Raw genomic sequence first — 27,705 nt, forward strand, 5'->3', positions numbered from 1 at the left:
TCCAGTCGAGATTGGTCAGCGCACAGTCGTCGCTATAATCCAGTCTAATCACTTTCGCCAGTAAGACTACACTCCTCCCCATCCCCATTGCCAAGGCGCCCTCCCATTGCCTCTCGCCCACTCCGGATGCAATGCGGCGTACTTATACGTTTGCTAATAACTGCCAGACCATCATGAACCGCTGGTTGAACAGGAAGAAGGATGGCGCCGAGGACGCGGCCGCCGCCCCAAAGAAGACGAAGAAGGGCAAGAAGGGTCAGGAAGAGCCCAAACCAGAATTCGATCTCAACTTCGCGTTGCCCAAAGCAGATGACTTCCGGACAAGTCTAATCATGCCTGGCCTGTCCACCCGCTTCAGCATGTTGAGAGAGCAGGACGACCCAGACTCCAAGATTGGCAAGGCCAGCGACGACAGTGTACTACAACCGAAACGCCAATCGCGGCTCCACGAGTTCGGCTTCGTTCCAGGAGGTCTTTCCGATATAGCTGAAGTCTCCTCGCTCAATGGCTCCATCCGACCGCCCTTCGCAAGCGAACGGACCAATTCCTTCGACAGCAGTAGAGATGACGACGGCTCTGGTAGCGTTATGAGCAGAGCTAGACCCGGCGAGGGCAACGTCTTGTTCGGTGGACGACAAAAGATCTACATGATCTCTAATACAAACGCGAAGGGCACCGGACGGACACTCTACGACGACGACGTTAATATGTCAGCATACCAACGGCTCAGACAAGAGGAGAAGGACAGGCTGAGGCAGCAGTCGGATTATGAAGACGGCCAGAACTCTGAGCCGTCTAGCCCTACTGAGCTCAGCCGTAAGAGGGAGACTTCGTCATCCACCAACTCAGGCACACTGAACACTCGCACATCTACAGCCGCGACTTCGATAGCGTCACAGGGCACCAACTCTGTATCAGCCTCCTCACCGGCGTTCCCCCCAGCAGGTGCCCCGATGACATCTCCAGATCTAGGCCGGTCGACGACGAAACGGAGACTCTACGACCAAGGGCTGGACCAGCAAATCCAAGAGCAACAGTCCTCAGCTATGAACCGTCTCAACTCCATACAACGCGCACGTGCGCCAACCGGACGATCAACGCCACCGATTCCCATATCTCAGGCACGTTCTGCTACCAACCTGAATGACCGGTTCGCTCGGGGACCACCCGCCTTCCGCTCAGACAGCCCAAACGCGCTTGGATACCCCGGCATAAGCAGGAACAACTCCTCCGGCGCGTCGAGCCCCGTCCTCGCCCGCCCGCAGTCGCCTGCACTGACAAGTCCCGTCATCAGTGACAGTGAAGAAGCTCATACCCTCAATGCTGCACTTCAGCCCAACGATCGGGGCAAAGCGACCGCCATGGGCGCTTTTAACAAACCCAAGGCGGCGTTCAGCGAGGAGCAGTATGCAGAGCGCTTGCGCCATATGCAGCAGGACCGCGAAGGACGCTCAACACCACCTCAAAAGGCCGAGAGGTCCCCGCCTCGTAAGCCCACTTTGAGAGAGCGTGCAGAACAGCAGAGGCGTAAGCGAGCTGAAAGTGACGCAAACGAACGGTCAAGCTCTGAATCAACTGCTGAACCCGCTCAAGCACCCTCTGCCTTCTCCAGGTTCCAAGCTGCTGCCAGTCAAATGAGAACCGCGGGTCCAGGTACACCGACTTCACCACCTACCCAGCGCCTCCCAGCCATTCCACGCCAACCAACAGCGTCTCCAGACAATTGCAACAAAGCCACCTTCTTCAGTTCCCCAGATTCCAGCGAAGCAGAAGATGAAGCTCCCAGGCCGCCGACCACGCGCCCGGCAGAGCCCACTCGTCGATTTGACAATCTCCCCGTAGCAACCGGACCCGCACCCTCAATGTTCGAGCATCCCGCATTCCGCTCGCGGACAACATCGGAGGAAGAGGTCTCTCAGAATGGCCCTTCATCGTACAGCCCTGCTCTTACCCAGGAGGCGTCTCCACGCCCCGACGAGACAGTGAAAGTGGACGGTACTGAGGTTGACTCACCAACATTGGGTCCTGAGAGCAGCGGACTTAGTGGAATGATTAGGCAACATCTTCGCAACGTTAGCAATGTTTCTTCCAACTATGGTGAGCCAGGTCCTCCAATGATGAGCCCGCCTATGGGGCTCGCCATTCATACACAAGGGTCTGGCTTCCAGCGCCGCCAACCGGGGTCGGAATCGGCTACCCCAGCTCCCTCAACATACAGCCACTCTAACCCATGGGATCTGGACGACATTGACAACCCCTACCGCGATGAACTCGTCAAAATGAACTCTGACGAGCAGGCCAACGGACAAAACGCCACACCACTGATCATGAGCGCAACCGAACCAAACCCTGCAGCTCCCTGGGATCTTACTCCGCGAAGAGCCCATGAGCGTGTTGCGAGCAACGAGACAGAGGCCGACCACGAGGCCTTCCAACGAGACCTCGCTCACAGACAACGCTTGATCCAGGAGAATCTCCGTGCCAAGGCTGAAGGCCGTTCAACAAGTCCAGCACCAGCACCCGCGGGCCCATCCAACGGACTGAAGACAGCTTTGAACATGCTCCGTGCAAAGTCGAGCCGTGAATCCTTTGCTACAGTTGATGTTTCTAACAAGTCAGTAAGGAAGCTTGCTCTTGGAGGAAGTTCAGCGAATGTCAGCAGTACCTCGCTCGTAGGCCTTCAGGGTGATATGCCAGCGCTGCGACCAAAGCAGTCTCGAGTATTGCAGCAAAGTGAACAAGACGCACAGCGGGAGCACGAGAATCGCCAACGATCAGCAACCGAGAGCAGCCGCACTGGTCGTCCATCGGGTAGATCTCCACAGGCATCGACCAGAAGCTCCACACGAGAGCGCTCGAGCTCTGGAACATCGTCAGGCCGTTCCCGGAGTCGCCATGATCAATACCGCGATGACTTGGACCAGGCTATGGCAGATGGCACCCGCGGCGCGTATCCTGCGAACACAATGCCATCAATGCCTGGATACTCTGCTCACCCCACGCCTCCACTTCCTTCTGAGAGACCATCGCTGGATTCTCAAGGTCGCATGCGATCGCGCAGCAACAGCAAGACTGCCGCGGCGAACTACTTCGAGTCGAAGCATCTGCACCCTATTCAGACTAACGCTGGACCGGGTCAGAACACTCGTTTGCCTCCTGGGGGGAAATTCTCCCCTGGAATCCCTATTTCACCCCGGCCTTCACCAGGTGGCTTCAGCAGTGCTAACGGCAATGGCTTCTCGCACCCAACATCTCCGGTACCTCCGTTCTCCGCCAATCACACCCCTCCTGTCTCAAACCCCACTACACCCAACGCTGCCGCGTTCAACCCAAGTACCGTGCAGCCGTTGACCAAGACTGGAGTGCTACGAAAGAAGTCCATCGCGAAGTCGGAGATCTCGGAGCCGGTGTTCCTTTCTACAACGTCTTCGATTGACACCATCAATCTTCCAGCTGGTGCTTCTCTGAAGAATGGCATGGAAAACAACGCTCCCCCTGTTCCGCCAATCAACCCTATGAGGCGACGTTTCGGATTTGGCCGCGGTGAAAGCCAAAGCCAAAGCCCAACGGGTCCATCACCTTATGACCCTGCTGTCCAGCATGGAATGGATGGACCTCGAGCCCCTTACGCTGAGCCACTCCGCACCAACTCGTCCGACGCAGTGATGAACCAATCGCAGCAACCAAAGAGCAGACTGCGAAAGGCGTCCAGTGAAGGCAGGAGCCTGCGCGGTGACGCACAAAGCCAAATGGGACCCTCGCCAGCAATGCCTCAAAACGGCTTCACCGGACGCAATGGGTCACCTCCACGTCCTACCAACGGTCAACAGCCCATGGAGGGTGGCATGTTCTAAACGGCACCTCCGCTATACGAGCTGTTGCTCTGTCAGCAACTCAACATTCGTGATCAAAAGCGATCCTTTTTCAATCTTTGGCACATTTGGAAATCTCTTTTCTTTTCTGTATGTCTACTTTCGGTCCACGGATCGCCGTGTCTGCGATCACGGCCTTTTCTTTCCTTAATCTCTTTCGGCTTCCGGCTTAGCAATATACCTCCCCGTTCTGCGACTGCGACTTCTCTTTGCAAAGATCTCATTTTACGATCAACGATAGGGTTCTGGCTAGATTACAACCTTCACCGGGCTGGACACGGTGTTTCTGGAGGTTGGCGATAGCATCACACAAGTTTGAGTACATTCAGTAAGAGTCAGGTTCGGGAGGATTGCATGTTTATCGGAGTCTTCATGTACTGCTAGTCACTACAGCCTTTTCATAGGCTCACGGGTCAGCTCGTGCTGCCAGACTCGCGTCAACCAATTCGTGGTGTTGAATACAATCAATTGCCTCATACAACGGATCCTATGCACAGAGTTTACTCCGCCAGCGCACTAATCCGAGACCAATCGTATCATCACTATTAGACCTGAGCAGCGGGCGGCGACTGTTGGACGTGGGACAACGGTCGCAATATGTCTGAAACCCCCGCGCGTTGTTTTGGACTGGCTCAAGTACCGTGCCGCGTTTCCGGTTTCATCGCTGCCGAATGCATGCAGCGTCAACGGCGTTGACACCTTCACATGCAACATGAAGAAAAGCATGATTTCGTCACCATGCAAAAGGAATATGAGACGACATTGCCCATGTGCATAGGCGAGCGACTCACGAGCCCTGTGTTTCAGATGCCGCGAGAAGGGCCGTGCGCTGATTCGAGAACCTGGGATCGTCACGAAGGAAGATAAACTACGAAGTCTCGGCTCGAGACGAGACTTTATCGATCGTCGATACTCAGAAGAGGGTGAAAGATAACAATGGGATTGTGAGCGAAGGTTCTATGACAGAGAGATCGGATTGCCGTGAAAGGAGAAAAGGAATGTCGGTGGAGACAGTGATCTAAGGCCTGCATGCCGCTTATCGCGTACCTGCATCTTGCGATCCATTTTCACGCGTCGCCTTCCTTTGTCGGAACCAGGACGTCAGCAACACAACCCGGCGCTCTTGGTAGCGGTATAGTGGTGGCATCAAATTCCGTGCAATCTTGTCGACATTCAATGATGTGCATACAATCTTAAGTAGCGGAGCGCAAGATGTTACTCCAAAAGACTAAGCGATCGATGATGGAAGCTCCACGTCCAAAGTCCAGTCTACCGTAGCGGTGCACTACGCCACCGTGCCATTGGAACCGTCGACGGCATCTTCCCCATCCGCACGCCAAGGGGACATACTTTCGTCTAACGCAGGGTCGGTATCCGGTGCCGCACGAAGAACGCATGTCCCCCAAAGGGTTCGCTGTGCAAACAGAAAAGCAATTTAACAAGGCTGTCGGCAAGCGTGATGTGTGAGGGCAGAATGAGGAGAAGTCAGCAAAAGCCGTTGTGGTGTTCTATCGGGTACAGCATCCCTACACAACCAAGAGAAAAAGGTCTGGATTGCCAGGCGCAGGGCCTGCCAAAACAGCCCTGACACAGCTCCGCAGGCCGCCTGATTGGGCCGGCGACAAGAATTCGCACCGTCGCATTGCGCAGAGCAAAGAAAAGCAAGGCCGCCTCCCACCATCCATCTCCACAGCTGTGCCAGCACGCCGCTTAGCCAACGCTAAAGGACCGCAAGTTCGGCGCCATCCCAAACTCTAACTGCAACCTGACCATCCTTCTAAGGCACTTATCTTGCTGCGCGTTTGTCATATAAATTATATACGATTGCTAATTATTTTTTTAGTATTAAAAGTAGTAGTTTAGTGTTATAATATTACTTCTTAGATAGGTAGGCAGTGCCTAGTACTATAGAATAGTAGGAAAATTTAGTTAATAACTATAGTATAGTAGTAACTTAAATAGTTACGATAACTATAAGCAAGGTCTTAGGAAGCCTGTAGGTAGTACAAAATCCTATCTTACTACTCTTAGCTATTCTTATTAACTTTTTCTACATCTCTAAATATAATTATCTCTAACTATATAACTTTCTACTATCTAACTTAGCGTTATTTATATTAAGGCTAATTTTATTAGCCTAAAAAGTAAGTTGTAAAGTAAAAGCCTTTACGCAAGAGTCTACACTAATACTAATGTCTTACTCTATTATCTTGCCTCTATATAGTAGATAATTATATTTCTAGAACGCTGCACTAGTATATAGAGTATACGCATTAGGTATAAAGCTAATACTAATATTTTAGGTGCAAATTATTTTAAAATAGATTAAATCTAGGCTAAGGTAGTATACCTTAAGAACCTTGCGTAATAAATAGAAAAGAGTATAAAAGTGTTAACTTAGGCAGAGCGTTATTATGTCTGTATTATAATCTAGAATTATATGCGTGTAATTAAGCAATATATACTACTATAAGCAAGTATGCGGATGCTATTAGTATAGATAGGTAGACTAAGCATAAGATTTAATGTTGCTAGTAATTAGACTAGCAGCTAAATAACCTGTATTAAATAAGACGTTTTACTTAGACATTTAGTTTACTTTTTGCGTTTTTTGCTCTCTCGGAAGACATCCTTCCGAGGCACATTGCACACCTATGCGAAGCTCTCGCTGCGCATCCGTCGCCCGTAACTCGACGAGATACACCCCTCTAGAAGACGTAGGTGCGATCAGAGGCGCAGTAGATCAAGGAAACCAACAGCGCCCAGGGAGGGGTACTGGGGAAGATGGTCAACTGCATACCAAGGCTCTGCGACAAACCGCGGCAATCCCTGGGGACGATCACCGGGTAACTCCAATGTTAATCTCCACGAGTCTATTGCTGCGTTAGGGAGCAGGCTTGGACCAAGGTATTGGTTCCTAGAATCGAAATCAGTACATAGACCCCCTCTCCGTCCCATCGTTTTTCTCGCTCAACCCTGTTCCATCTCACTTCGACATTCCCTCACTCCAGTCCATCTTTCACATATCGAATACTATCACCAATACATATTATACCATATAATCAAGATGCGTTTCCAGGCTACCGTCCTCGCCGTCGCGGCTTCGCTCGCTTTCGTTGGTGCTCAGGATTTGAGCGGCATCCCCCAGTGCGCTGTATGTTGCCCTTCCTCCCCTATTGAGATCGGATCGGACTGCGGAGCCCACATCTCCACATCAAGACGATCGCGATCGCGATATGGCACATCTCATGTAGCATCACCAACTAACACAACAATCAACAGATCCCCTGCTTCGTCGCTGCCCTCCCCAGCTCCAACTGCGGTGTCACAGACACAAACTGCCAGTGCACTAGCGGCCGCTCTGCCATTGAGAACTCGCTCCTCACTTGCGCACCTGAGCGATGCGAGCAGAGTGAAATCTCCAGTACGTTTTGCATACCCTACATACCTATCATCTACGTCCATGTCTAACGCGACAACTAGGCCTCGCACCCGCTGTCTCCTCCCTCTGCGCCGCCGCCGGTGTAACCCTCTCCGACATCCCCACTGCCGTTCCCTCATCTGGCGCTTCCATGACCGGCTCAATGATGTCCAGCATGATGAGCGGATCCCCCACCATGAGCGGCTCCATGTCGCCCACCAGCTCTGGTGTCGCAGAGCAGACTGAGAACGCTGCTGCTGGCAAGCTTGCTAGCTACGGTGTTGTTGCCATGGGTATGGCTGCTGTCTTCGGATTGTAGATGTCGAATACCTGGAGGTGTGATGCGAAGGGCGCGTTGGTTGATTAGGAATTTGTAATGCGACAATCGCTTGTATATCGCAATTGATACCGTATCGTTCATTTCAGTTGCTGAATGCTTGACCCCGTGCGCAAGTGATTGGTGATGCTGGACTGGTCTCGGATTTTGTTCACGCAGCTTCGAGTGCGGTCGCCCATTTGCCAGACCATGCTGTGAACTCATCGTCTTCTCCTGCCCAGCTCTGCCTGACCAACTCAATTGCGCTGTTTGCCTCACCACAGCATTTGTCCAGAGTCTGTTTCGCTTCGTCTTCGTCGAGATCGTAGAACGCGCCTGCGATATCGTCGACCGTCTCAGGTATCGTCTTGAGGGTATTCACAAGCGCATCTAACTTTTTGCAGGGCGGCGAGGTCGCACCGTTCGTTGTGGTGGTCGGTTCGAGCGTAGACGATGCAGGATAAGTCTTCAACCTCCGCTTGATCAGTGCTTGGTAGAGCATGCCGATCATCTTCAGCTTCTTGACACTAGTATCCAGGAGTTCCTTCAGCTCCTTGTTGTCCTTGCCGATCTTGTTCGATGCGCCGAATATCTCGTCTTCGTCGTCGCTGCCTTCCGCTTCATCGTCGTCGTCCACGTCTTCGCCCCATTCTTTTAGCTCCTCGATCGCATCTAGTAAGACTGCGCGGTACTCTTGCGCTTTCTTGACTACTAGTCCAACAACGCCGTCTTCGCATAGCTTTAGCAGTGCGTCGCACACGTCCCAGAGTACACCGGTGGAAGACAAGACTTCTTGCTTCTCGCTCTCGGTGGGACCGGCGTCTTTACCCTTTGCGCTTTGTCGTTTCTCTGCCATCTTCAGGATCATGGCGAGAACTTCTCCCCATGTTCCCAGCAATCTCCGTACCTGCGCCTTAACTTCTGTGCGCATTATGTCTCCGATATCACCCTTCTGACCCTCTCGCGGTATATACGAAGCCGCGGTCACCATACTGTTCAGTGGACCCGAGGTCACATCGCCGATCTTCGCTATTATCGCGGAGGGTGTGAGGGGCGGGTTGATGAGGAGGAGGGACAGTGTGGTCGTATGCGATTTGAGGAGCTTAGTCGAGGCTCTGATAACATCTAGAGGATCTGCTATCTCCGTTTCAGACGAAGGAGCGGCATCTTTGGTGGGCGCGAGAGAGGATTGGTAGTGGGTGAGAAGTGCTTGTGTGGTTTTGGTAAGGTCGATGAGACTGCGTAGGTCTTTTGGTTTCGACATTGTGCCCTCCTTATTGGGAAGAATTAAAGAGTGTTATAGTCTTGGAGGCCGAGAATATGTGCGCAGTTCACGAGCCAAAGTTTGGACAGTATCAAAATTTTGGTGGGGCAGTGACTCTTAGCGGGGTACGTAGGTACATAGCTCCGTCATACCCGTAACACAGCGGACATACTCCGCAGATGCAGATGACTGTGTCCATCTCCTTGCCGCGACACCATTCCGATATACTGATATCTCGTTCTGTCCAGAAGTTCATGAGATCTTCGTCGATGTGCTGGATCCACCCTTCTTAAACCATGGGCAGTCCAGTCCGGACCCCCACGATTTGGAAGGCGAAGTCGAGGCAGTGAACCTCAGCAGACCTCGTATATGCTGCATCTCAGACACGACTAAACGAGGAAATGTGCCGCTGATGCATATATTCACATGTATGTGAGAGTCTGCCCCGACATTTGCTGAGGTCACAATGGCGTTCGTCTCCGCCCTCGTGCTGCTCACATTGAGCCTCGCCAATGGGGCTCGCGCACTAGGCAATGAAGGCTGCGAGGCGCAGTCGATGCAGTTCACCGGTTCTGCAGGTTCGACCATTCAAAACTTACTACATGTCATATCATACTCTCGTGTTGCAGGTGCATGCATTACGGTATGTTGAGCAATTACGCCTAGCTCAGCCATTCGTCAATTGGACCCGAGCGATATCGACAGCCTCGCAACATGAAGCTGGAGGACTCGCGATGAATTCCGTGAAGCAGAGCCTCACGTACTGGTGCAGTCCAGCCTGATGGTATATCTGGCAATCGCGAATGCGCGAAGGACATAGGTCCCTAAAGTGCACCTCAGGAATGTCACAGACCTCACCGGTATAGCCTTCTCTATCCGTTTACTCCAATACCAATCGTACCCTAGCACTCTCATCCGCCCATCGTACACCTCCTACGCAATGTCTTACGTCGAGGATACTTTTCCGGTCTATCGTCTTGATCAGGCAGATTTGCAGAAATACCTGAGCGAGCTGCACGGTTCGGGTGACTTCTACATTCAAGTAGGAGATCCTGAAATTTGTGTCGATATGTGCTGAGAATAGTGTGCAGGTCATCAATGATACGTACAAGTTCCGAATTCCGAAGAAGTTGGATGCGGTATGAATTATTATGTGATCAGTAATTGTACATATTCTGACCTTGAGGCAGAATCAGCGAAGAACGCTTGCAGGTCGACGGTGGGAAGATGATTGACAAGAAATGCTGGCAATGATCTTGTGGGGGCGGGCTGCATGATAGTCTGCCGCGGGGCTAGCTAGACAGGATGTCGTGGCGATGAGGGCAACACCGGACTTGGAACTCGGTGCTGCGGTCATGTCTAGTGCTGGTATATAACTTGGTTTACCCAATTTTGTTAGTGAGGCACTTTCCAGTTTCATTACTGACCTTCGATGCAATTGCAATGGATCAATTCGTTTCATCATGCAAGGAGTTCCGACGCTATCCTCAGAATCTCACACAACGATGTACCCTTAGCCATAGTATGGCTGGATACGCATCTCGGTTGCAATCACAATCCGAGTTTCTGTTCAAAGATGAGAAGGTAGCTGTGGACTTCCTCGATTATCGCGAACTGGACAATCGTAAGCACTCTATTACTGGCCAATCTTCGACGTACTGACCCCACTCAAGGCTTCAGCTCAGCATGCGTCAAAAACCAACGAGAGTTGGAACTCATACTTAGCTGTAGACACTCATTAACACCTGAGGCTGCCGATCCGAGATGTCGTTTCATGTTAGTTGGCTTTTTCTTTTTCTAGAGACTCAGCTGATGATGACAGATTCTTGACAGCTGGCCATGCTCGGGCACCATTGAAGATCACGCACGACATGTTCAGCTTTCTGTGTACAATCTATCAGGTCTCTCCTTCCTTTCTAGATTTCGTATTTCCTTTCGGGCTGAAGGAAGAAGCACAAGACTTTCACTTCAGTGGCTTGAAAGCAGAGTACCGGTTAGCGTCTTATGACAGGGCGTGTGTGCTACCAGACCTAGGCCGCTCGGGCAGAGATCTTCGCTTCAGCTATAATCTGAGATCCGTGGAACCGACGCCACCTCGATCAAAAGAACCTTGGTCCATCCGCCAGTGCGCTGTATACCATACCTTCGACGTGGAAAATGGGAAAATGCTCTGGATCATCGTCAAGGCAAACAAAGAAATCCAAAAGCGTGTGACTGAAGTGTCTGACGAGTCAACACAAAGCGGCAATCCCCTCGAGTGTCGCAGTAATGCGTTTGCGGCCGCACTACAAACACATCTGTTGTTGTGCAATTGGTCCGGAGAGAACTGGCGGTGGTATATTAATTATCTCGAAGATAAATTGCAAGCTTTGACAAGAGGTGTATCGGCCCTCGAGGTCGAGAGGAAGCCATCCCCGCTGTCATCGCCAAGGATCACGAGCCCAAAAACCAGCGTAGGCCCGTTTGCCAGCTTGTCACGATCTCACACATTGCGTCCGATTCTGACAGGACAAGCCTGGACACGGTCAAATACACTGCGAGAAAGCCCACAGACGTATACACGCACCAATACGACTACCTTTGATAACCAGCCTTGCAGTGTTTGGGCGTCAGCACAGAGAGCAAGCACTTCGCCCGATGCGAAACGTTGGAAATCGGCCGTGAACGATCTTCGCAGATTGTTAACACGGCCTTTACGATCTGATACAGTCAACAGCAGCTCAACTTTCGGAGACGAGAAGACGTTGCTAGCATCCCCTGAAACAACGGTATCGCCAGAGCTACCCTCTGTGTCTTCCGATGGCGGAGCAGACAAGGATGACAAGTTCACTTTCAAGAACCTTCAAGCTATACAACATATTGAGGAGAAGGCACAGGAAGCCATGCTTGTGCTAAAGCTGAACACTGAAGTTCTTGAGCAACTGAGGTTACACTACGACGAAGTTGCAGAGCATGCCGAGTTTCCTCAAGAATTGAAGGATGGCTGCAAGGCTAATCTCCATCGGTTCAACAAGGGTATAATTGGAGTAGAGAAAGATATGCACATGCTGCAGTCAAGAACCGAGACGCTGCTGCACCTTCTGGCTAATCGGAAGAACTTAGTAAGTACCCATACTCTCTCGCATCATCATACGGTTAGGGTGATAGTCGGATGCACCAAAGCTACATATATCGAAGCGAGAGACTGAGCATATGCTAATGCCGTGTTCTAGATGAGCGGTATACTACAGCACCGAAGCTCCAAAGCCAGCGAGTTCTACGCTAAAGAGTCTCGAGAATCCGCGGCTCGCATGGAAATTATGACCGTGAAGATGCAAGATCTTGCCATGAAGACGAAACAAGAGACTGTCTCCATGAGGGTTATCACCACCGTGACCCTCTTCTTTCTTCCAGCAACCTTCATCGCCGTAAGTGATCGATATCATATACTGGAAACACGTACTGAAGCTATTTAGACGTTCATGAGCACTGACATTCTCAACTTCGAACATGGTAAACAAGACCTGCAAATGCAAGGCCTCCGGCTATATCTCATGATTGCTCTCCCTGCGACGGCCCTGACCTTTGTCGCGTGGTACTTCATATATTACTTCGCCAGAAGGGAAGCTCGGTCGAACGATCAGTCCGAAGCAGTTGGGGAGGCCTGATCTCTTATCGTATTGCGTGTCAGTCAGCTATGTTACATGCGTTGGCTTTTCATTCGCTATTGGTAAAAGGTGTGGTTTGAGTTTGCAATGTTGCTTTTCGGGTATGTGGGTGGTCTCTTGGGAAGTCTGATTTCTGCGGCGTCAGACCACCAGGGCAGCAGGAATCGGAACGATGACGATGTCTTCTCTGTTGCACATTAGACTCATAGATTTCTAGACAACTTTAGATCGTGATCCTGTTTATTGAGATCTTCATGCGCTCGTATGATGAGTTTGTCTTCAGGCATAGCTCGAGATGAGAGCCGTTAGATCTGAGAGTTGATCCAATCGTCCAAAAGGATCTAGCCGGGGTTTCCAGGATCAGGATCGCTGTAGAAGCCGTCGAAACTTGCGAGCGTATCATGAAGCCTGGGCTTCGAGCCATGGTCAACAGCGGACCGATGCGTCTTGGCGGTTCCACGTTGTTCAACCTAAAAGCCAACTTCGTGTCCACAGGGCAGATCTATCCTGTCATTAAACCTCCGATTATCGATTAATCCTCATCAAAAACATATGCGCAGCCTTGAAAATCGTGATAATTTTATCGTGGTAGGTTTGTAGACAGTAGCTGTCACAGTCGCTCAGCCGCGTAGCCGCGTGGCCGCCAACTTTCCTGTTGTCACCTCTCCTTTGTTCGCGGTAACTCTTATTTCCTCTCATCACATCTCCTGCCAGCAAGTCTTTCATTTCTAGATGAAAGATGGCACGCTCAACGAAGGACGATGATGCAGCTGATGCAGGTCCGGTCGAGTGTGGCTTGAGGCTGCGGGCGGGGTCCTGTCCTGCTCGCTTTAGCGCAGACATGGAGCAGACCCCCGAGGGCCCTGGCTTCAGCCTGCCGCGCATACTTGCAAAAGCTCCAACCTCACATTGAGCTTACGTGCAAACTTCATACCGCCTCTTTTATCCTCCTAACCCTTCCTATACCTGTCGCGATTCGCGCCGACCGAGTATACCTCATGCGCACCGTCTCCTATAGCCACGATGGGATCCGAACTTCACGATTTCCTCGAGCGCGTAAACGAATGCACATCGGTCGCGATAGCTGAGCCTATGCCACTGGTTACCCGGCCGATCGTATCGATAGATAGGCTCCGATCTTATCTTACTACGGAAAGACTGCGAAAGCTCTTGCTATATGTAGACAGCTCCACCGGCTTCGAGGATGCTGTCCGGACCAGATATTTAGCTGTGTTCGCGGTTCTACTGTCGATAAATCAGGGTATCTACCTATCGACATTCGTGCATCACGATCACATGGCAGACGCAGGGCTACCTTTTCTTACCTGCGACGCATGGCCGGAGGTTTCCAAGACCATATTCGATGAGTTCTACCAAGCACAGTGGAAGTTCTGTCCAAAACGGCTCGTTTTTGGCCAACTGCACGACACATGGCTACATCGCAATGTCGTCGTACCTATGAAGCAAAAGACACTGTTGAGAGAAGGCGTGGACGCGGTGATCTTTAAGGTGGAGTTATTCGAGGAGTACAACCATCTCATCCCAGTAGGTCAACACCGTGCGCGCGCACAAGTCCGTACATTTGACGCAACTAGCTGACTTCTTTGTGCTAAGAACGAACTAAACATCCCCCCTACCAACGTATTCATCCTGAAATCAAGCCTATCGGGCTATGCCAAATTACACAACAACGAGGTCGAAGCCTACAGAACACTACAAAGCCACCCAAGTGGTCGAGATGCGATGCAACACATGGCCCGCTTCTATGGTTCGTGGGCACAGGGTGAGACTCGTAACATACTGCGCGAATTCGTTAGTGGTGGCACACTCACGGACTTTTTCGAACGAACCGAGCCGCCGACGACCAAGGCCGATATTCTGGAGTTTTGGAAAAACTTTATACAATTCATCAAGCCAATAGCATGTATACATCACTTTCCTAATCCGCACAACCATCATTCATACAAAGTGGGGTACGTCCAAAAGCATGGGTTCTCTCTTCTCTTACTTCGGACTGACTTCCAAAGGCTACACAACGATATCAAACCGGATAACATCCTCGTATCGGAGCGGAACGGGAATAGCCCGTATAGTGTCTCCTTCAAACTCGCAGATCTTGGTCTCGCCGGGTTTGTGGTGGCTGATGACTCAGACGAGACTCAACTGCGCGATGTCCACGGTACGAAGATGTACAGTATGTCGCCACTAAGTCCTTCACTTAGCCCCTACTAACTTGCTTCTAGGTGCGCCCGAATACTTTCGTGGCGAGACAGACAGGTCCAAGCAACAAAGCATCAAGCAAGCCCGTCCGGCTAAGGATATTTGGGCCTTAGCTTGTGTGATCAGTGAAGCCGCGGTATGGTCTGTATTAGGCCGAAGAGGGTTGATTGACTACCATCGCCAGCGCGTCGAAGCTGCTGAAGCCATTCCGGCTCTCAGGAACACAGGCTATAGCGGCTGCTTCCACGACACCACCAAAGTCCTCTCGGTTGTGGGAGAAACGCACAGGGAGGTCACCCAACGATGTCGAGCAGCTATAGACAACATTGTTGGGTCAGTCCTTCTTATTGTTAGCGGAATGATGATGCAAGATCCGGCCAGAAGACCAGATGCGTGGACAGTTTACGATGGTCTCACACAAGCCATAGACTTAGCGACACCAACGGCTCCCCCACCATTTCACGATACAGATCCACGGCCACCCACGCCGAACAACTACACTCGACACTCGGTGCCTGTTAATCTGTCCCCAAGCATGACGAACGGGTTGGGCTTCACTATGAATGCGAACGCGCGGCCGCTAGTCAGCGATACACGCGGGTATCAACCGGATCGTTTTCCAGAAAGACGCACAACTATCAGTGGAGATCGTTCCCCTCGTCCAGATTCTGGTTCATCGAGTACTAGACAGGGAAGGACACCGAGACGGGATGCCTACAGTCCAGCCCTCGATACTACGCATGAGATGCACTGGACTCCGCTGTCCCCTACCAACAGTGCTGTCCCACAGGCCAATGTACCTTCCGGTCGGACGGCCCGTCCTTCGGCTTCTGTCACCAGGGTCCTGAACTACATAACTAGGAAGAAGTTGGATAAGAGCACGGTCTTGCAGGGCGAAGAATGGCTGAACAAATTACATGGTAGAGATCAGGTATGCTAACATACATGAGGAACTTTTAGCAAGCTTGCTGACGAGATGTTACTAGATCTTCCTCATCGACGACTCAGAATCTATGCGACAACACTGGGATGACGTCAAAAGTACCTTCGAGGCTCTAGCGTACCTCGTCAAGGCCATGGATCCAGATGGTATCGAGTTACGATTCGCCAACAGTCGGAGATATGACAGCCGTGGGAAGGATCGCAAGGCACTCCTCAGGAATTTTGAGAAAGTCAAGCCCAGTGGCCAAAGCCAAATGGGTATTGCGCTCAGCAATATTCTCCCAGACTACTACCACAAACCGCACCAAAGCCAAGCCAGCAAGCGGTCATCCTGGTCTCCACGAGTAGAAGAAAAGCCTGCAGTTAACATTTACATCCTCACCGACGGTGTATGGTCGCCAGGTCATCATTGCCTTTCAACCATCAAAAACCACGTTACAAACCTAGTCAATCACCTGGTTGCGACCGGAAGGCTTCAACACGTCGGTATCCAGTTCATCCGCTTCGGAAACGACGAGACTGGTAAAGAGCGCCTGAATATCCTCGACAACGATGAATTGAAGCATTACAAAGTTCCTATAGATATAGTCGACACGGAGCCGTCTACTGGCAATATCTTCAAGATGCTGCTCGCCAGCACCGACCCTTCCTGGGATAACGAGCCCAGTAGCTAAGGAAGATGTCTACTCATAAGTTTTACGGGAGAACATCCCCTTTGTTTTTTGTTGTTCTTTCAGGTATGATGCGCATGATACCCACTCTATTCCGGCGTTTGGCGATATCGGCGTCGCATTTAGGGGTAGCCATGGCATGCTTATTAGCACACTGTTTAACTCTCACGGCTGGACAGGCGGACAACCGGGGTTGCACATAAACCATTGATATGATAATAATGAAACATCATGTAGAGATTCATGTGACGATCGTTTTGATTTAGTCTATACTTACACATCAGTAACCATTCCTTCTACACATAATGTACATCAATGTCGTAATCCTCATTCACCAACCACACCACATGCAGTCCATCTCAGTTATTCCTCTTACTCTTCTCCTTCGCCTTCTTCGCCTTCTTCCCTTTCCCGCCCTTCCCCTCCCCATCATCCTCACTCGCCCTCTTCCCATTCCCCTTCCCATTCGCCGCCGGCTCCAACGCCGCATCCGTATCCTCATCCTTAACCAGCAACTCATTGAGCGCATCATTAAAGTTCTCCATCTCGCAGATCTCGCCAATCTTGACGCGCATATAGTCGAATGCAATAGCGACCTTCATATCCTTGTTGCGCACCTTGATGACGCGGGCGTTTTCCTGGAGCGAGGACGAGGCTTCCTTGGGGAGAGAGGGTATGGGTTTAGCTGGGCCGGGAGCAGGGGCTGTGGAAGAGGGGATGGAGGGGTGCATGTCCATGTTATCTGCGTTTTCGGTGGTGGGGTCGACTTCGGCGTCGTCGTCTTCCATGGGCACGTCTTCGGCGATTTCTTTGGGGTTGAGTAGTGGGTCTGCTTCCTCGCCATCCGTGACGGTTTGAAGGACGGGGATCTTTTGGTAGCGCTGGCTGAAATGCGTGAGGACGACGGATTTCGCGTTCATCGCTGCGCCGATACCGAGTGCTTCGGAGGTGGTGGAGTGTTTCTTGGCCTTCGCGTCGCCTTGTAGTTCATCGTCGAAAGTCGCTTCGTGGATGAGGACTGTGGTGTCTGCTCCGATCTTGGCGAAGTGACCGCTTGGTCTGCAATCGCCTGAGTAGCTGACCTTGAGTGGCTTGATTTGTTCAAGGTCTGCTGGGTCACGTGGGAATGTAATCGAAACAGCCATGGCACCGTGGCAATGCGCTACTCTGGAAGCTTGTATTTCGTTGAAACCAAACAGTTTCTCATACTGTTTTTTCGGTATGGCCGCGTTCTCAGATAGTGTCTTTCCGAACGAGTTTAGTATAGACAACCTCGAGCCATTCTGATATTCGTTGGGAGTGATTTGAAGAGGAAGAATTCGACTGTAGCCAAAGTCTTCGATGGCTGAGTATTCGTTAAGCCATTGGAGCATACCACTGTGGGATACGACAGCAAGACCGTATGCGCTAGGGTCTATGTTGCTCGCGGAAGGGTCCAGGGGCTGGGGGTTTGGAACAGCATTGTGTGCTACTTGGTACCAAGCACGAATTACTGATGCTGTGCCTAGGTGGTGATCGGCATGCAAGTGACTGATCCAGATCATACGCAGATTCTTGAAGATATCGACAAGCTCCTCGTGGGGAAAGACTCTTGAAAGCTGGCCCAATGTGTTCTCCCCGCAATCTAAGAGGTAGTTGCCGATGCCAGGAACACGCACCAATGTGGAAGATACGTTACGGTACTTGGACGGAAGGGCAGAACCTGTTCCAAGTGTCGTTACCTCGGTGTCACGACGCGCTAGTAGCTTACTCCATATCTGCATCTCTCTGCTTTTGCTTTTGACCTCCGCTTGAGCCTTTTGAGCCAATTCGAGAACCTCAGGCGGCGTTGTAAGTGCCACTTCATCGGGTACGAAGAGACTAGATATAGTGTTTTTCTTTGTGGCAAACTGCGGCATGAGATTAAAGCCAAAGCCTCGGTCAGCGCGGATGGCTCCGGAGGGCAACGGCGACGCTGTCGACATGCCAGTCCTGTATATACTTGTCTGCGGTACAGTAGTGTTGTCGAAAACGGGTGTGCGATATCTTGACGGATCAATCTGCCCAAGTCGCGTAGCTTGTCCTGCTACCGAGTCGTGTGCGATGCGATTCGGCGCAGTATCTAGAGAGGATATTACGTGTTCTACGTTGTGGATCTTGTTCATGAAATTGAGTAGATCTGGGTGACCTGCGACGCCTGGACCAAGCATCCAAACGATAGCTCGAATGCCAGTCATAACCTCTGGAGAGTTAAGCTCTTCTCGTTGAAGAGTGCTTTCAATGTATTCAACTGAGGGGATGTCCAAGATGGCGATACCCTGACCGGGCCTATCAGCGCCCATGACCTGATCTGGGGTAATCATCTCGCCGTCCGCGTTCGGTACCGATATGCCATTGGTGAGCTTTCCGAAATCCGGTCCTGGTTTGACACCTAGCGCTTTCGCGCGTGCGACGTCGAATTGACCACGAGCTGAATGCGACCGCACGATGTACGAAACACACTCTGGTGCTGGCCTGGTCGGTGGTAGCGCCAGAATCATAGCGCCAGGCCACGGCGTCCTGGTCCAGACTTTAATGTCAGGAAGAGGCTCTTTGCCCCCTGGCATCGGCCCTTGGTAGGCCGAGAAGCCGTGTGTATCGGGGTTACGAATGAATATTTGAGCAGGCACTTGTACCTCAGAAATGTGGCGTTCTGCCAGTGTATCCATCTTCCAATTCGAATCGAACATGTACTTGATGGTCGCTGTTCGTATCCGGTCGTACCTTAACTCGCGGTCTTCCGGGCTTTCATTTTCGGGGGCCTGGAGTCCGTCAAATGTATTCTCGTGTTCGTCGAAATACCGTCGCCGCGCCTCCAAATCAGCCTCCGCTTGCGCATCGACTTCAGAGTTGACAGGCGCTACTGAGAGAGCCCAAACTTTGATATTGTCGTCCTCCCACGTCGGAACTATAGCACCATTTGCGTCCTTCTCGGGTGACTGCTTCACGTACTCGGTCGCATTGATGGGTATGCCCTTCCTGAATATGAACCTCCGACATGTTGCCAGTGTGTGTTTCAAATTCGGGGGGCCGTATATGTCGAAGTGCGGCTTCGCGGGTGCTTCGCCTTTCTTTCCCCGCTCTTGAGCCAGACGAAAGGTGTCCATGGCGGTGGTGTAAGAGCTGGTGGTCGAGTCGGCCAATGTGAGCATCATGCCAATCAATCCACCCATGTTCTTCCACTCTGTCCTGCCTGTCATGAAGAAATCTTGCGCCTTCAGCAGACGTGTGCCCTGCTGCACCATCGCCCGCTGGGTTCCCTCTGCCAGGTTGCCGAAAACATAGTGCTTGCTTGCCGTCCGTAGCACGAGCGTTGTTCCCGGCGTATCGGCCGTAGGCGTTGTGACGACCTCAACGCTGCACGACATGTCTCTTCTTCTCAAGAACTCGGTTCTATTGAACTCCGCAGGAGGCTTTGTATGTTTGTTCTTGGGCTCGGAGAGTTCAAGGTTCGGCGGTTGCGTAAGGGAGCATAAGGCTGATCCGATTGGAGCTTTGGGGGGTTGATATATCAGACGTGTGAGTACCTTCGCTTCTGCTAGGTGATTCGCCTTGCCGCTTTTCGTGTGTTTAGATGCAACTGGTTCAGGATCGAGGGGTAAGCGGTAGATCTTCGAAAACGTTCGAATGGATGGGCGAAACCGAGGAGTAGCTCTGGAGCGGAGAGTAAAGGCAGCGAAGTTCGTATGCGCTATGGGCCGACCGTATCGTGGGCGCAATGCGAAGAATCGGACATTAGTCGTAATGGTCGTAGCTCGCTCCGTGGCGCTAATTATGGAAGCCAACTTGACGAAGGGAAGGAATGACACGAGAAGCAACTATGTACAACCCTGGAAGCATCAGGGTGAGAGAGCGCGTGCAACGAGTCGAAATGATGCGCGTCACTTTTCGCGATGCGTCAACGATCAAGGCTAGATTTAGGCGAAGTAGAGGCCCGTGCGAACTAACCCCGAGCGGACTTGTTCCGCGACACACTAGCTTTCTGTCCATCACTCCATCTTGACCAAGACGCTGTTTTCATCGGGTATCATTATTCGTCTGAACTATACTACTTTTTTCCCCTCACGTTGAACCTTCGTAGGCCTCAAATACTCATCGCTTGACACATTCTAGGCATTCTTCTTCCGGAGTGCTCCACCATCAACAGTAATGTCCTGACCGGTCACGAAGCCCGCTTCGATGAGGTACAACGCAGCATCAGCGATGTCCTTCGGTCTTCCAGCCCTGTTGGTCGGGTGATCAGAGACGTCCTTCTCACTAATCTGGCCTGCCCAGTCAGCCCCGTTCTCATCGCCTTCCTTGCTCTCGTGTGCGACCTTGATGCGTCCGGGGGCGATAAGGTTAACTCGAATGCCCAAGCTACCCAAGCTGATTGCCATGGAGTGCATCAAACCAAGCTGACCTGACTTGCTGGAAGCATAGCCCTCTTGGTTCGGATCAGACTGATGCGCACGAAAGGACCCGATGTGGATGATGCATGGGCCTGCAGGACTGGAGTTGTTGGCGTTCTGGATGTGTGCGCCGTGTTCAACATCAGATGCTCGGGCTTTCATGTAGGGGATACAGGCTTGTGACATGGCGAAGGGACCAGTGAGGTTGGTGTCGATATACGCTTTCCACTCATCAATGGTCGAGAGGTCCTCCATGGTCTTGCCATCCTTCCACTGCGGAGACGCGATTCCGCCGTTATTGATCAACACATCGATGCGGTCGTTGAAGAACTTGGCCGCCTCTTTGACTTTGGCACGGATGTCTTCGACGTCGCGAAGGTCGCAGATCGCCGAACCAAGCCTACCATCGGCGTAGTACTGCTTGAGGTGGACCTTGGTAGTGTGCTCTAGCTCTTCCTCATCGATGTCGAAGATGTAGGCGTGGTGGCCAGCTTCGAGCATCATCCGAGTCAATGCTCGACCGATGCCTCGTGCACCACCAGAAATGATGATGTTCTTGTATAGTGCGGGTGCTGGTGCTTGGCCTGCCATCTTGAGGGTCTTGAAATGTGGAGTTGGTATTATTTGGTATGGAGACGTGTTCGCGGGGTGTGAACTTCGCGTAGGTGTTGTTTGTTTAAGTACGTTGCTCTGACGTCACGCCTCAACACATCGTTTATCGCCACGACGTGGGCTGCACGAGATCTTGAAATCGGAAATCTTTACGAGGATCTCATTTCTGCGGGTCTTACCCTTACTCAAATTTCTAGGCAAAAGACTTACATTGTGTTGTGTTGTGTTGTACAGTTTCTTAAGAGAAGACAATTTACCTTCTAAATGTAGTACGACTAGAGTACAACTTAACCATAAAGTAGACCTTCTAAGTACGATGATCAAAAGTAGTCCGCACGACAAGTGATATGATGTTACTAGTGCTTGATAATATCACATTCTGGTGAAATCTGGGGCCACCTTGGCTAATCATACATCGAGTGAAGAGAAGCTCAGTATCTTGAGCGTATGGCCACCTCATACAAGTAAGAACCTGAGCAGATGTGCGGACTGCACTATGGTAGGCCAAATTAGATAGAAGGTAGATAGAGATCCGGCGTGAACGTAGACTTTAGGGTGTTCAGTGTTTTTCGTGTATGATATGCGGCATGATACATGAAGTAGAGCCAGCTTCATAGTAACACTTGGGGTACAGCCGCCCCTTCCCGACCTGTCGAAACATTCGAGGAGATAAAAGTGAGCGGTGAGAGGGTAGCGACTGCCTCAGTTCAACGGTACCGCCCGAGGATGAGCCCACGTGGCAGGAGGTCGCTACCATCTTATTCAAACCAAGACTCAACAAGGCACTCACCATAATCAATTTCTCACTCCTACACATCCTGCCAACTCAACGCACATCACCACCACAAATACGTCTGCAACATGGTTCGCACCTCTACAGCCGCCGACCCCCAGTGCGTCCACGCCATGGTCGCTGAAGACGTTCTCAAGTTTATGTGTGGCCTCATGGTTTACGTCTGGTTCGCGATGGATGCCTTCTTCAACATGACCAGCGAGAACAAGTTCCCAGCGGTGTTGGCGTGGCTAGTGCTCATTCCGGTACGTACGCTGAAGATAAAATTCGTACCCGCTCTAACACATTTCAGTTCACTCTGTTTCTCCTTACAAACATCGTCGTTGTACACGTAGACGCGATCTCCAGGAAATACAAACTCAGCAATGACGCCGTCACCGGGCTCCAATACATACTCGGTTGCATCTACGTACCGGTATTTCTGTCGGTGTGTGCGGCGATACGATTTGCAATCCCGAAAGGCCACCTACTGGTCTGGTCTTCCTTCTTTCTGCTACCGGTAAGTCCTCGTGGTAGAGCCTGTATCGACAGTTCTAACTCTTCGTAGGTCTGTGGCATGCTCTTTGCCCTCGCCATCGACGCTAGGGCCAGGGGATGGTAGGTGGAATATCCCTGCCTGTGGATTCGGTTGAGGAAGGGGCGACTTCAAACGAAATGCGCAAACTTTTGAAAGACGGGGAGGCGGGGAACGGAAAAGCAAGAGATCAGACTCAATGGATAGAATCAATCATGTCACCATATTACACCTGAGTGAACGTAAAAATCGCATCCATAGATCTTTTATCAAAACACGACAACCAAATCCCTCCTGACGCCTGTGAACACCGAGTTCCGTCAAAGTACAGGTATATGACCACATGCATGCAATCGTTTGAAATCAGAAAAGCGCCGTCAGCCCATTGTAGCTCAACATTCCGTCTATTGCGAACGCTGGTAAACACCGACAACCATGGCGTGGTCACGCTCGAAGGGCTCAAGGGTGAGCTGCTCCTTGGGCTTGATGCCCATCTCTCGTAGCTTGTTGACTTCCTGTGCGAAGACGGCCTCGGGGGCAGCGGTGGAGTCGATACAGTTGGCCTTGATGGAGATGACGATACCACCTCCAACCTTGAGGAAGAGTCCGGCGTTGAGACCGACGATACGGGCTTGATCGGGCTGGGCAACGTCGGCGAAAATGCAGTCGACCATGCCGACGAGCATGCGGTACTTGAGAGGGTGACGGGCTGCGAATTGTTAGCGAATGTCAAAAAGATGGAACGCGAAATACATACCATCCTCAACGATGGGGATGACGTTGGTGCGGTGGGTAGCCATGTTGATCAGATCACGGCCGGAGCGATGGGAGAACTCAACAGCGAAGACGGTTCCCTCAGGTCCAACGATATCAGCAACGTGGGAGACTGATGTTCCGGAAGCGGCACCGAGGTACAGAACCTTGGAGCCAGGGCCCATGTAGATGTTGTCGACACCACCCAAGATACCAGCGGCCAACTTGGAGCGGAAGGGGTTCCAGACACGGTACTCTGTGCTGGAGGGGGCTTCGGTCTCGCCGTCCTTGGGCGCGGTGCTGGCACCAACGCTGATGCGCTTCTCGCCGTAAACGGACTCGCCGGGGGTCAAGTTCTTGGTAACGAGGAGATCCTCCTTTCCGCGAGCGACGAAGACACCGGCGTGACGATGGCTAGAGAAGTGGTTAGTAGCTGTCTTGCGCGCTTTTGAGCTGGCTGGACTTACGGCTCAACAATGACCTTGGCTCCTCCACGCGCTCCTCCACGGGCACCTCCTCGGGGCGCACCACGGCCTCTTGGAGCTCCGCGACCACGAGGAGCACCACCACGGCCACCACGGTCACCACCGCCGCGGCCTCCGCCGAAACCACCACGTCCACCCCTGGGGGTGAAGCCACCGCGACCGCCACGGTCACCGCCGAATCCACCACGTCCGCCACCGCCACGACCGCCTCTGTGAAAAGTTAGAACTGCGCTGCAAATAAATGTTCGTATATGAGTACGGAGAAGCTCGTAGTTCCTGGATTGTTCTGAAAACAGCTCAGAAAGAACAAGCTTCTCCGTAGCGTGGAGCGCGCATGCTGAGCGAGCAGACGTCGAGATATGTAGTATCTGCAATCACATCTTGCTCAACGTGCCGCGGTTCGCGCATTGTTCATATTGCGATGGGATTTCGAGGCTTGCGGAAGTCGTACCTGGGAGTGAAAGCCATTGCTGAAAGTTGTCGGGATAGTTCGAGTAGGTTATGGAATGCGAAAGCTACTGCGCGAGGTCAGTCTTGAGATGGCAGAGTACAAATATCAGTCCAAGTACCTCTGGGTGCTCTGTTCCACTATATGCGCGTTGACTGTGCGCGTTGGAGTGGCTGTGGGTACGGTATGTCGCGGTAGATGCGATGGGTGCAGCTTTGAAGTTCGCAGAGCTACATTTTTTCAAAAGTAGCGCCAAATCTGCGCAGCCAATCACGTGCGGGATGCGCAAGCGGCCCGCTATAATGCCGTGGGCGCGACTTTGGCTTTTTTCGGTTGGGTCTGCGACTTAGTCATCAAGGCCACTTTCGCTCGAGAAGTCGTCGAAATTACCTACCACGTCGGCAGTCCACTACTAACAACAGCACAACTCGACAAAATGGTACGTTGCCCGTCGCGATATACTGTCGGACTTTGCACGCACGAACATGGAATTAATTCTTGCAGGTTCGCTACGGTGCCTCCTCCATTGACGGCGCAAAGTCTGCTCGCGCCCGCGGCAGCTACCTCCGCGTATCCTTCAAGAACACCCGCGAGACCGCCCAGGCTGTCAACGGCTGGAAGCTCGACCGCGCCCTTACCTACCTCGGAAATGTCCTGGAGCACAAGGAGGCTATCCCCATGAGGCGGTACGCCGGCAGCACTGGACGCACTGCTCAGGGTGAGTAGCCCTTCCCACGATTCGCACAATGCGCAGATGGAACTTGGCACAGAGGAGGAACTATCGGGTGTTGGAGATGGATTTATGTTGGCAATTGCAGGAACACGGGCTGACTTCCGCAGGCAAGGCTTTCGGTGTCTCCAAGGCCCGCTGGCCCGTCAAGTCCGCTGAGATCCTCATCGGTCTCCTCAAGAACGCCGAGGCCAACGCCGACACCAAGGGTCTTGACACCAGCAACCTGATCATCAAGCACATCCAGGTCAACCAGGCCCCCAAGCAGCGAAGGCGCACTTACCGTGCTCACGGACGTGTATGTACACACCGGTCCACAATTGCACTCCCCTCTAACATACCTAGATCAACCCGTACATGAGCAACCCCTCCCACATCGAGCTCATCCTCACCGAGGCCGCCGAAGTTGTCCAGAAGTCCAACCAGACCCTTGAGCGCCGTATGAACTCCAGGCAGCGTGGCCGTGCCGTCCGCAAGGCCATCACTGCTTCTGAGGAGTAGAGGAAGCAGGGGAAGTTGATGTTCCGGCGAAGAAAACGGTCAAGGCATGGGCACGGTTTGGGAGTCAATGAGCGATGAATATTCAGGGTCTTTCCACACTCGTCATGTATTCATGATATGGCACTTCGATTTCTGCGGTGTCTGGTCCGTAAAAATAAATAGGGCCAAGGCCTGTTCCCAAATGTTCAAAGCAGAGACTTCTAAGTCGCAAGTTCACGATGTTCGCCAGTGTATTTGATTCCTCCACGATGACAGGACGCTGGATGATTCCAGTAGTACATCTATCCCAAGGTCCGGCCGCAGCCATCGACATGCTATTTCTTACAATGGAGCCAGTCTTCTACGCGTGCTCAGAACGAGCTCTGAAGGAATCCGCTGCTTGTTTACATTCTCGTAAGTACGACCAGGAATTTCAGGAATGTTACTAGAGTGAATTTGCGGTACGATGTACAGCAACATGGGCTGCTTTGACCAACTATGAACGCATGTCCGAATTGACCTCCACATGCATCGATAGACCCTGAGATTCCAAGATTTCCCGTCGTGTGCCTGGGGCTGACCGCAGGCTGCGCTAGTCGCAATGTGCATTAGCGTACTAGGGAACTTTGGCAGCTCGAACTCAGAATACCAGCTAAGCAAGGCCCAACGGCCAGCTAAGCATGCATGCCGCTAATATCTGAGATGAGGCTGGCTGCAAATCCCACATCATTTCCTTCGAGTCAGTTGCGGTCAGATACGATCTGTTGCCTTGCTGCAATTGCTCCGAGCCAACTTTCCCACGATCGATGACGCAGGCCCAGCAAGCCCAGGCATGGGCATGTACCTCGCCACAAAATGTGTCAAAAGATAAGTAGTCATGTATAGACTGGGATCTATCCGCTGTCAAACGTCTTTTTACACTGATCTCTTTCTTTACTGGTAACAGCAGTCGTTCTTACGTGCATCGCTGCATACCAATCTTCACTTCGCACCTACTACACAACCATGGCTCGGCTACACCAATCCACTCGCCACAGGCGGCAAACCCCATACCTCGCCTCTCTCTACGCACTCTTCGCTACCGCCGCATATGCGCAAGACTCAAAACGCGGTTTCGCATTCATTGGCGACTCACACGTACCGGACAATCGGCTACTTACTTCCGACAACTCACCACTGGCATGGTATTACAACTGGTCACCATACCCGAACAGCGACCTCATTCCCGCGGACAGCCTAGAGTTCGTGCCTATGATTCACGGCATAGACGCCACGGAAGACGATAACACCGAACGCGTCATAGCAGGCTTGCCCCAAAGTAGCAAGCATCTTCTCTCCTTCAACGAACCAGACGGCACCGAGGGAAGCGGCGGTAGCAGTATCAAGCCTGAAGATGCTGCGAAAGCATATATCGACTTTGTTGTGCCATTTCGGAATGGCGACAAAGGTGGCAGGAACTGGTTGATCAGTCATCCCAGTACAACGGGAAGTCCAAACGGTCTTGACTGGTTACGGAAATTCAACGAGTCTTGCTACGACATTGACTCCGAAAATGGCTGCCCGGCGGATTTCGTTGCTGTGCATTGGTACGGCGCTTTTGATGGTCTGGCAGGCTGGTTGGGCACCCTGGATGAGTTCTACAACACGAACTCGACGAGGGATCAGCCGTTGAAGCTTTGGATCACCGAGATGGCGCTTCCGCAACAGGACGAGGAGAACACCGTCGGCATGATGAACCGGACACTGCCGTATCTCGATCAGCTGGACTACGTTGAACGCTACTCGTGGTTCGGTGCTTTCAGGACAGATGATGCCAACGAGTGGACGGGCGATGGCGTCGCGCTATTTGATGATGATGGCGGTCTGACCCAGCTTGGTGCTCTGTACTTGGGTAATGGATTTGAGGAGGGACAGAAGGGTGAGGGTGCTGAAGAGGATGCGGCGAGTGGGCTGAGGGTCAGTGCTGGACTGATGGCTGCATTGTCGTTGTGCGCGGCCGCGTTTACGATGCTTTGAACGATGTATATGATACACTTCCTTTTTACTGTAGATACCTTAGCGAATCGTATATAGCAGCGATGAAAGTAGTAATGACGAATGACTCAATATCTTGGTGCCATGCCCAGGT

The 27,705-nt window shown here is 52.0% G+C and overlaps 11 protein-coding genes across 11 annotated transcripts; 7 read left to right on the forward strand and 4 right to left on the reverse strand.

Moving 5' to 3' along the window:
• Positions 1-173: 173 nt before the first annotated feature.
• On the forward strand, positions 174-3,854 carry J4E84_000019 (uncharacterized protein; the record flags this gene model as incomplete). The annotated part of the gene is made up of 1 exon (XM_049382664.1): positions 174-3,854. One exon carries the CDS (start codon positions 174-176, stop codon positions 3,852-3,854), a length of 3,681 nt encoding a protein of 1,226 aa, XP_049248182.1.
• A 3,085-nt stretch (positions 3,855-6,939) lies between these two features.
• On the forward strand, positions 6,940-7,612 carry J4E84_000020 (uncharacterized protein; the record flags this gene model as incomplete). The annotated part of the gene is made up of 3 exons (XM_049382665.1): positions 6,940-7,026; positions 7,155-7,296; positions 7,356-7,612. 3 exons carry the CDS (start codon positions 6,940-6,942, stop codon positions 7,610-7,612), a joined length of 486 nt encoding a protein of 161 aa, XP_049248183.1.
• Positions 7,613-7,781: 169 nt separating this feature from the next.
• J4E84_000021 (uncharacterized protein) lies at positions 7,782-8,873 on the reverse strand (the record flags this gene model as incomplete). The annotated part of the gene is made up of 1 exon (XM_049382666.1): positions 7,782-8,873. The coding sequence occupies one exon, from the start codon at positions 8,871-8,873 to the stop codon at positions 7,782-7,784; it is 1,092 nt and encodes a 363-aa protein (XP_049248184.1).
• A 1,524-nt stretch (positions 8,874-10,397) lies between these two features.
• J4E84_000022 (uncharacterized protein) lies at positions 10,398-12,520 on the forward strand (the record flags this gene model as incomplete). Its single annotated transcript, XM_049382667.1, has 5 exons — positions 10,398-10,497; positions 10,547-10,649; positions 11,590-11,974; positions 12,086-12,280; positions 12,329-12,520. The coding sequence occupies 5 exons, from the start codon at positions 10,398-10,400 to the stop codon at positions 12,518-12,520; spliced, it is 975 nt and encodes a 324-aa protein (XP_049248185.1).
• A 2,930-nt stretch (positions 12,521-15,450) lies between these two features.
• J4E84_000023 (uncharacterized protein) lies at positions 15,451-16,356 on the forward strand (the record flags this gene model as incomplete). The annotated part of the gene is made up of 2 exons (XM_049382668.1): positions 15,451-15,459; positions 15,727-16,356. 2 exons carry the CDS (start codon positions 15,451-15,453, stop codon positions 16,354-16,356), a joined length of 639 nt encoding a protein of 212 aa, XP_049248186.1.
• Positions 16,357-16,712: 356 nt separating this feature from the next.
• Positions 16,713-19,739, reverse strand: J4E84_000024 (uncharacterized protein; the record flags this gene model as incomplete). Its single annotated transcript, XM_049382669.1, has 1 exon — positions 16,713-19,739. The coding sequence occupies one exon, from the start codon at positions 19,737-19,739 to the stop codon at positions 16,713-16,715; it is 3,027 nt and encodes a 1,008-aa protein (XP_049248187.1).
• Positions 19,740-20,480: 741 nt separating this feature from the next.
• Positions 20,481-21,353, reverse strand: J4E84_000025 (uncharacterized protein; the record flags this gene model as incomplete). The annotated part of the gene is made up of 1 exon (XM_049382670.1): positions 20,481-21,353. One exon carries the CDS (start codon positions 21,351-21,353, stop codon positions 20,481-20,483), a length of 873 nt encoding a protein of 290 aa, XP_049248188.1.
• An 882-nt stretch (positions 21,354-22,235) lies between these two features.
• On the forward strand, positions 22,236-22,714 carry J4E84_000026 (uncharacterized protein; the record flags this gene model as incomplete). Its single annotated transcript, XM_049382671.1, has 2 exons — positions 22,236-22,412; positions 22,460-22,714. 2 exons carry the CDS (start codon positions 22,236-22,238, stop codon positions 22,712-22,714), a joined length of 432 nt encoding a protein of 143 aa, XP_049248189.1.
• Positions 22,715-23,085: 371 nt separating this feature from the next.
• On the reverse strand, positions 23,086-24,387 carry NOP1 (Small subunit processome complex component; the record flags this gene model as incomplete). Its single annotated transcript, XM_049382672.1, has 4 exons — positions 23,086-23,390; positions 23,439-23,848; positions 23,902-24,129; positions 24,371-24,387. The coding sequence occupies 4 exons, from the start codon at positions 24,385-24,387 to the stop codon at positions 23,086-23,088; spliced, it is 960 nt and encodes a 319-aa protein (XP_049248190.1).
• A 416-nt stretch (positions 24,388-24,803) lies between these two features.
• On the forward strand, positions 24,804-25,598 carry RPL17 (60S ribosomal protein L17; the record flags this gene model as incomplete). The annotated part of the gene is made up of 4 exons (XM_049382673.1): positions 24,804-24,806; positions 24,872-25,085; positions 25,208-25,395; positions 25,443-25,598. The coding sequence occupies 4 exons, from the start codon at positions 24,804-24,806 to the stop codon at positions 25,596-25,598; spliced, it is 561 nt and encodes a 186-aa protein (XP_049248191.1).
• A 984-nt stretch (positions 25,599-26,582) lies between these two features.
• J4E84_000029 (uncharacterized protein) lies at positions 26,583-27,593 on the forward strand (the record flags this gene model as incomplete). Its single annotated transcript, XM_049382674.1, has 1 exon — positions 26,583-27,593. The coding sequence occupies one exon, from the start codon at positions 26,583-26,585 to the stop codon at positions 27,591-27,593; it is 1,011 nt and encodes a 336-aa protein (XP_049248192.1).
• Positions 27,594-27,705: the final 112 nt, after the last annotated feature.

The sequence above is a fragment of the Alternaria hordeiaustralica genome, assembly GCF_023758085.1.
Source record: "Alternaria hordeiaustralica strain BMP 2776 chromosome Unknown scaffold_1, whole genome shotgun sequence".
Lineage (NCBI taxonomy): Eukaryota > Fungi > Ascomycota > Dothideomycetes > Pleosporales > Pleosporaceae > Alternaria > Alternaria hordeiaustralica.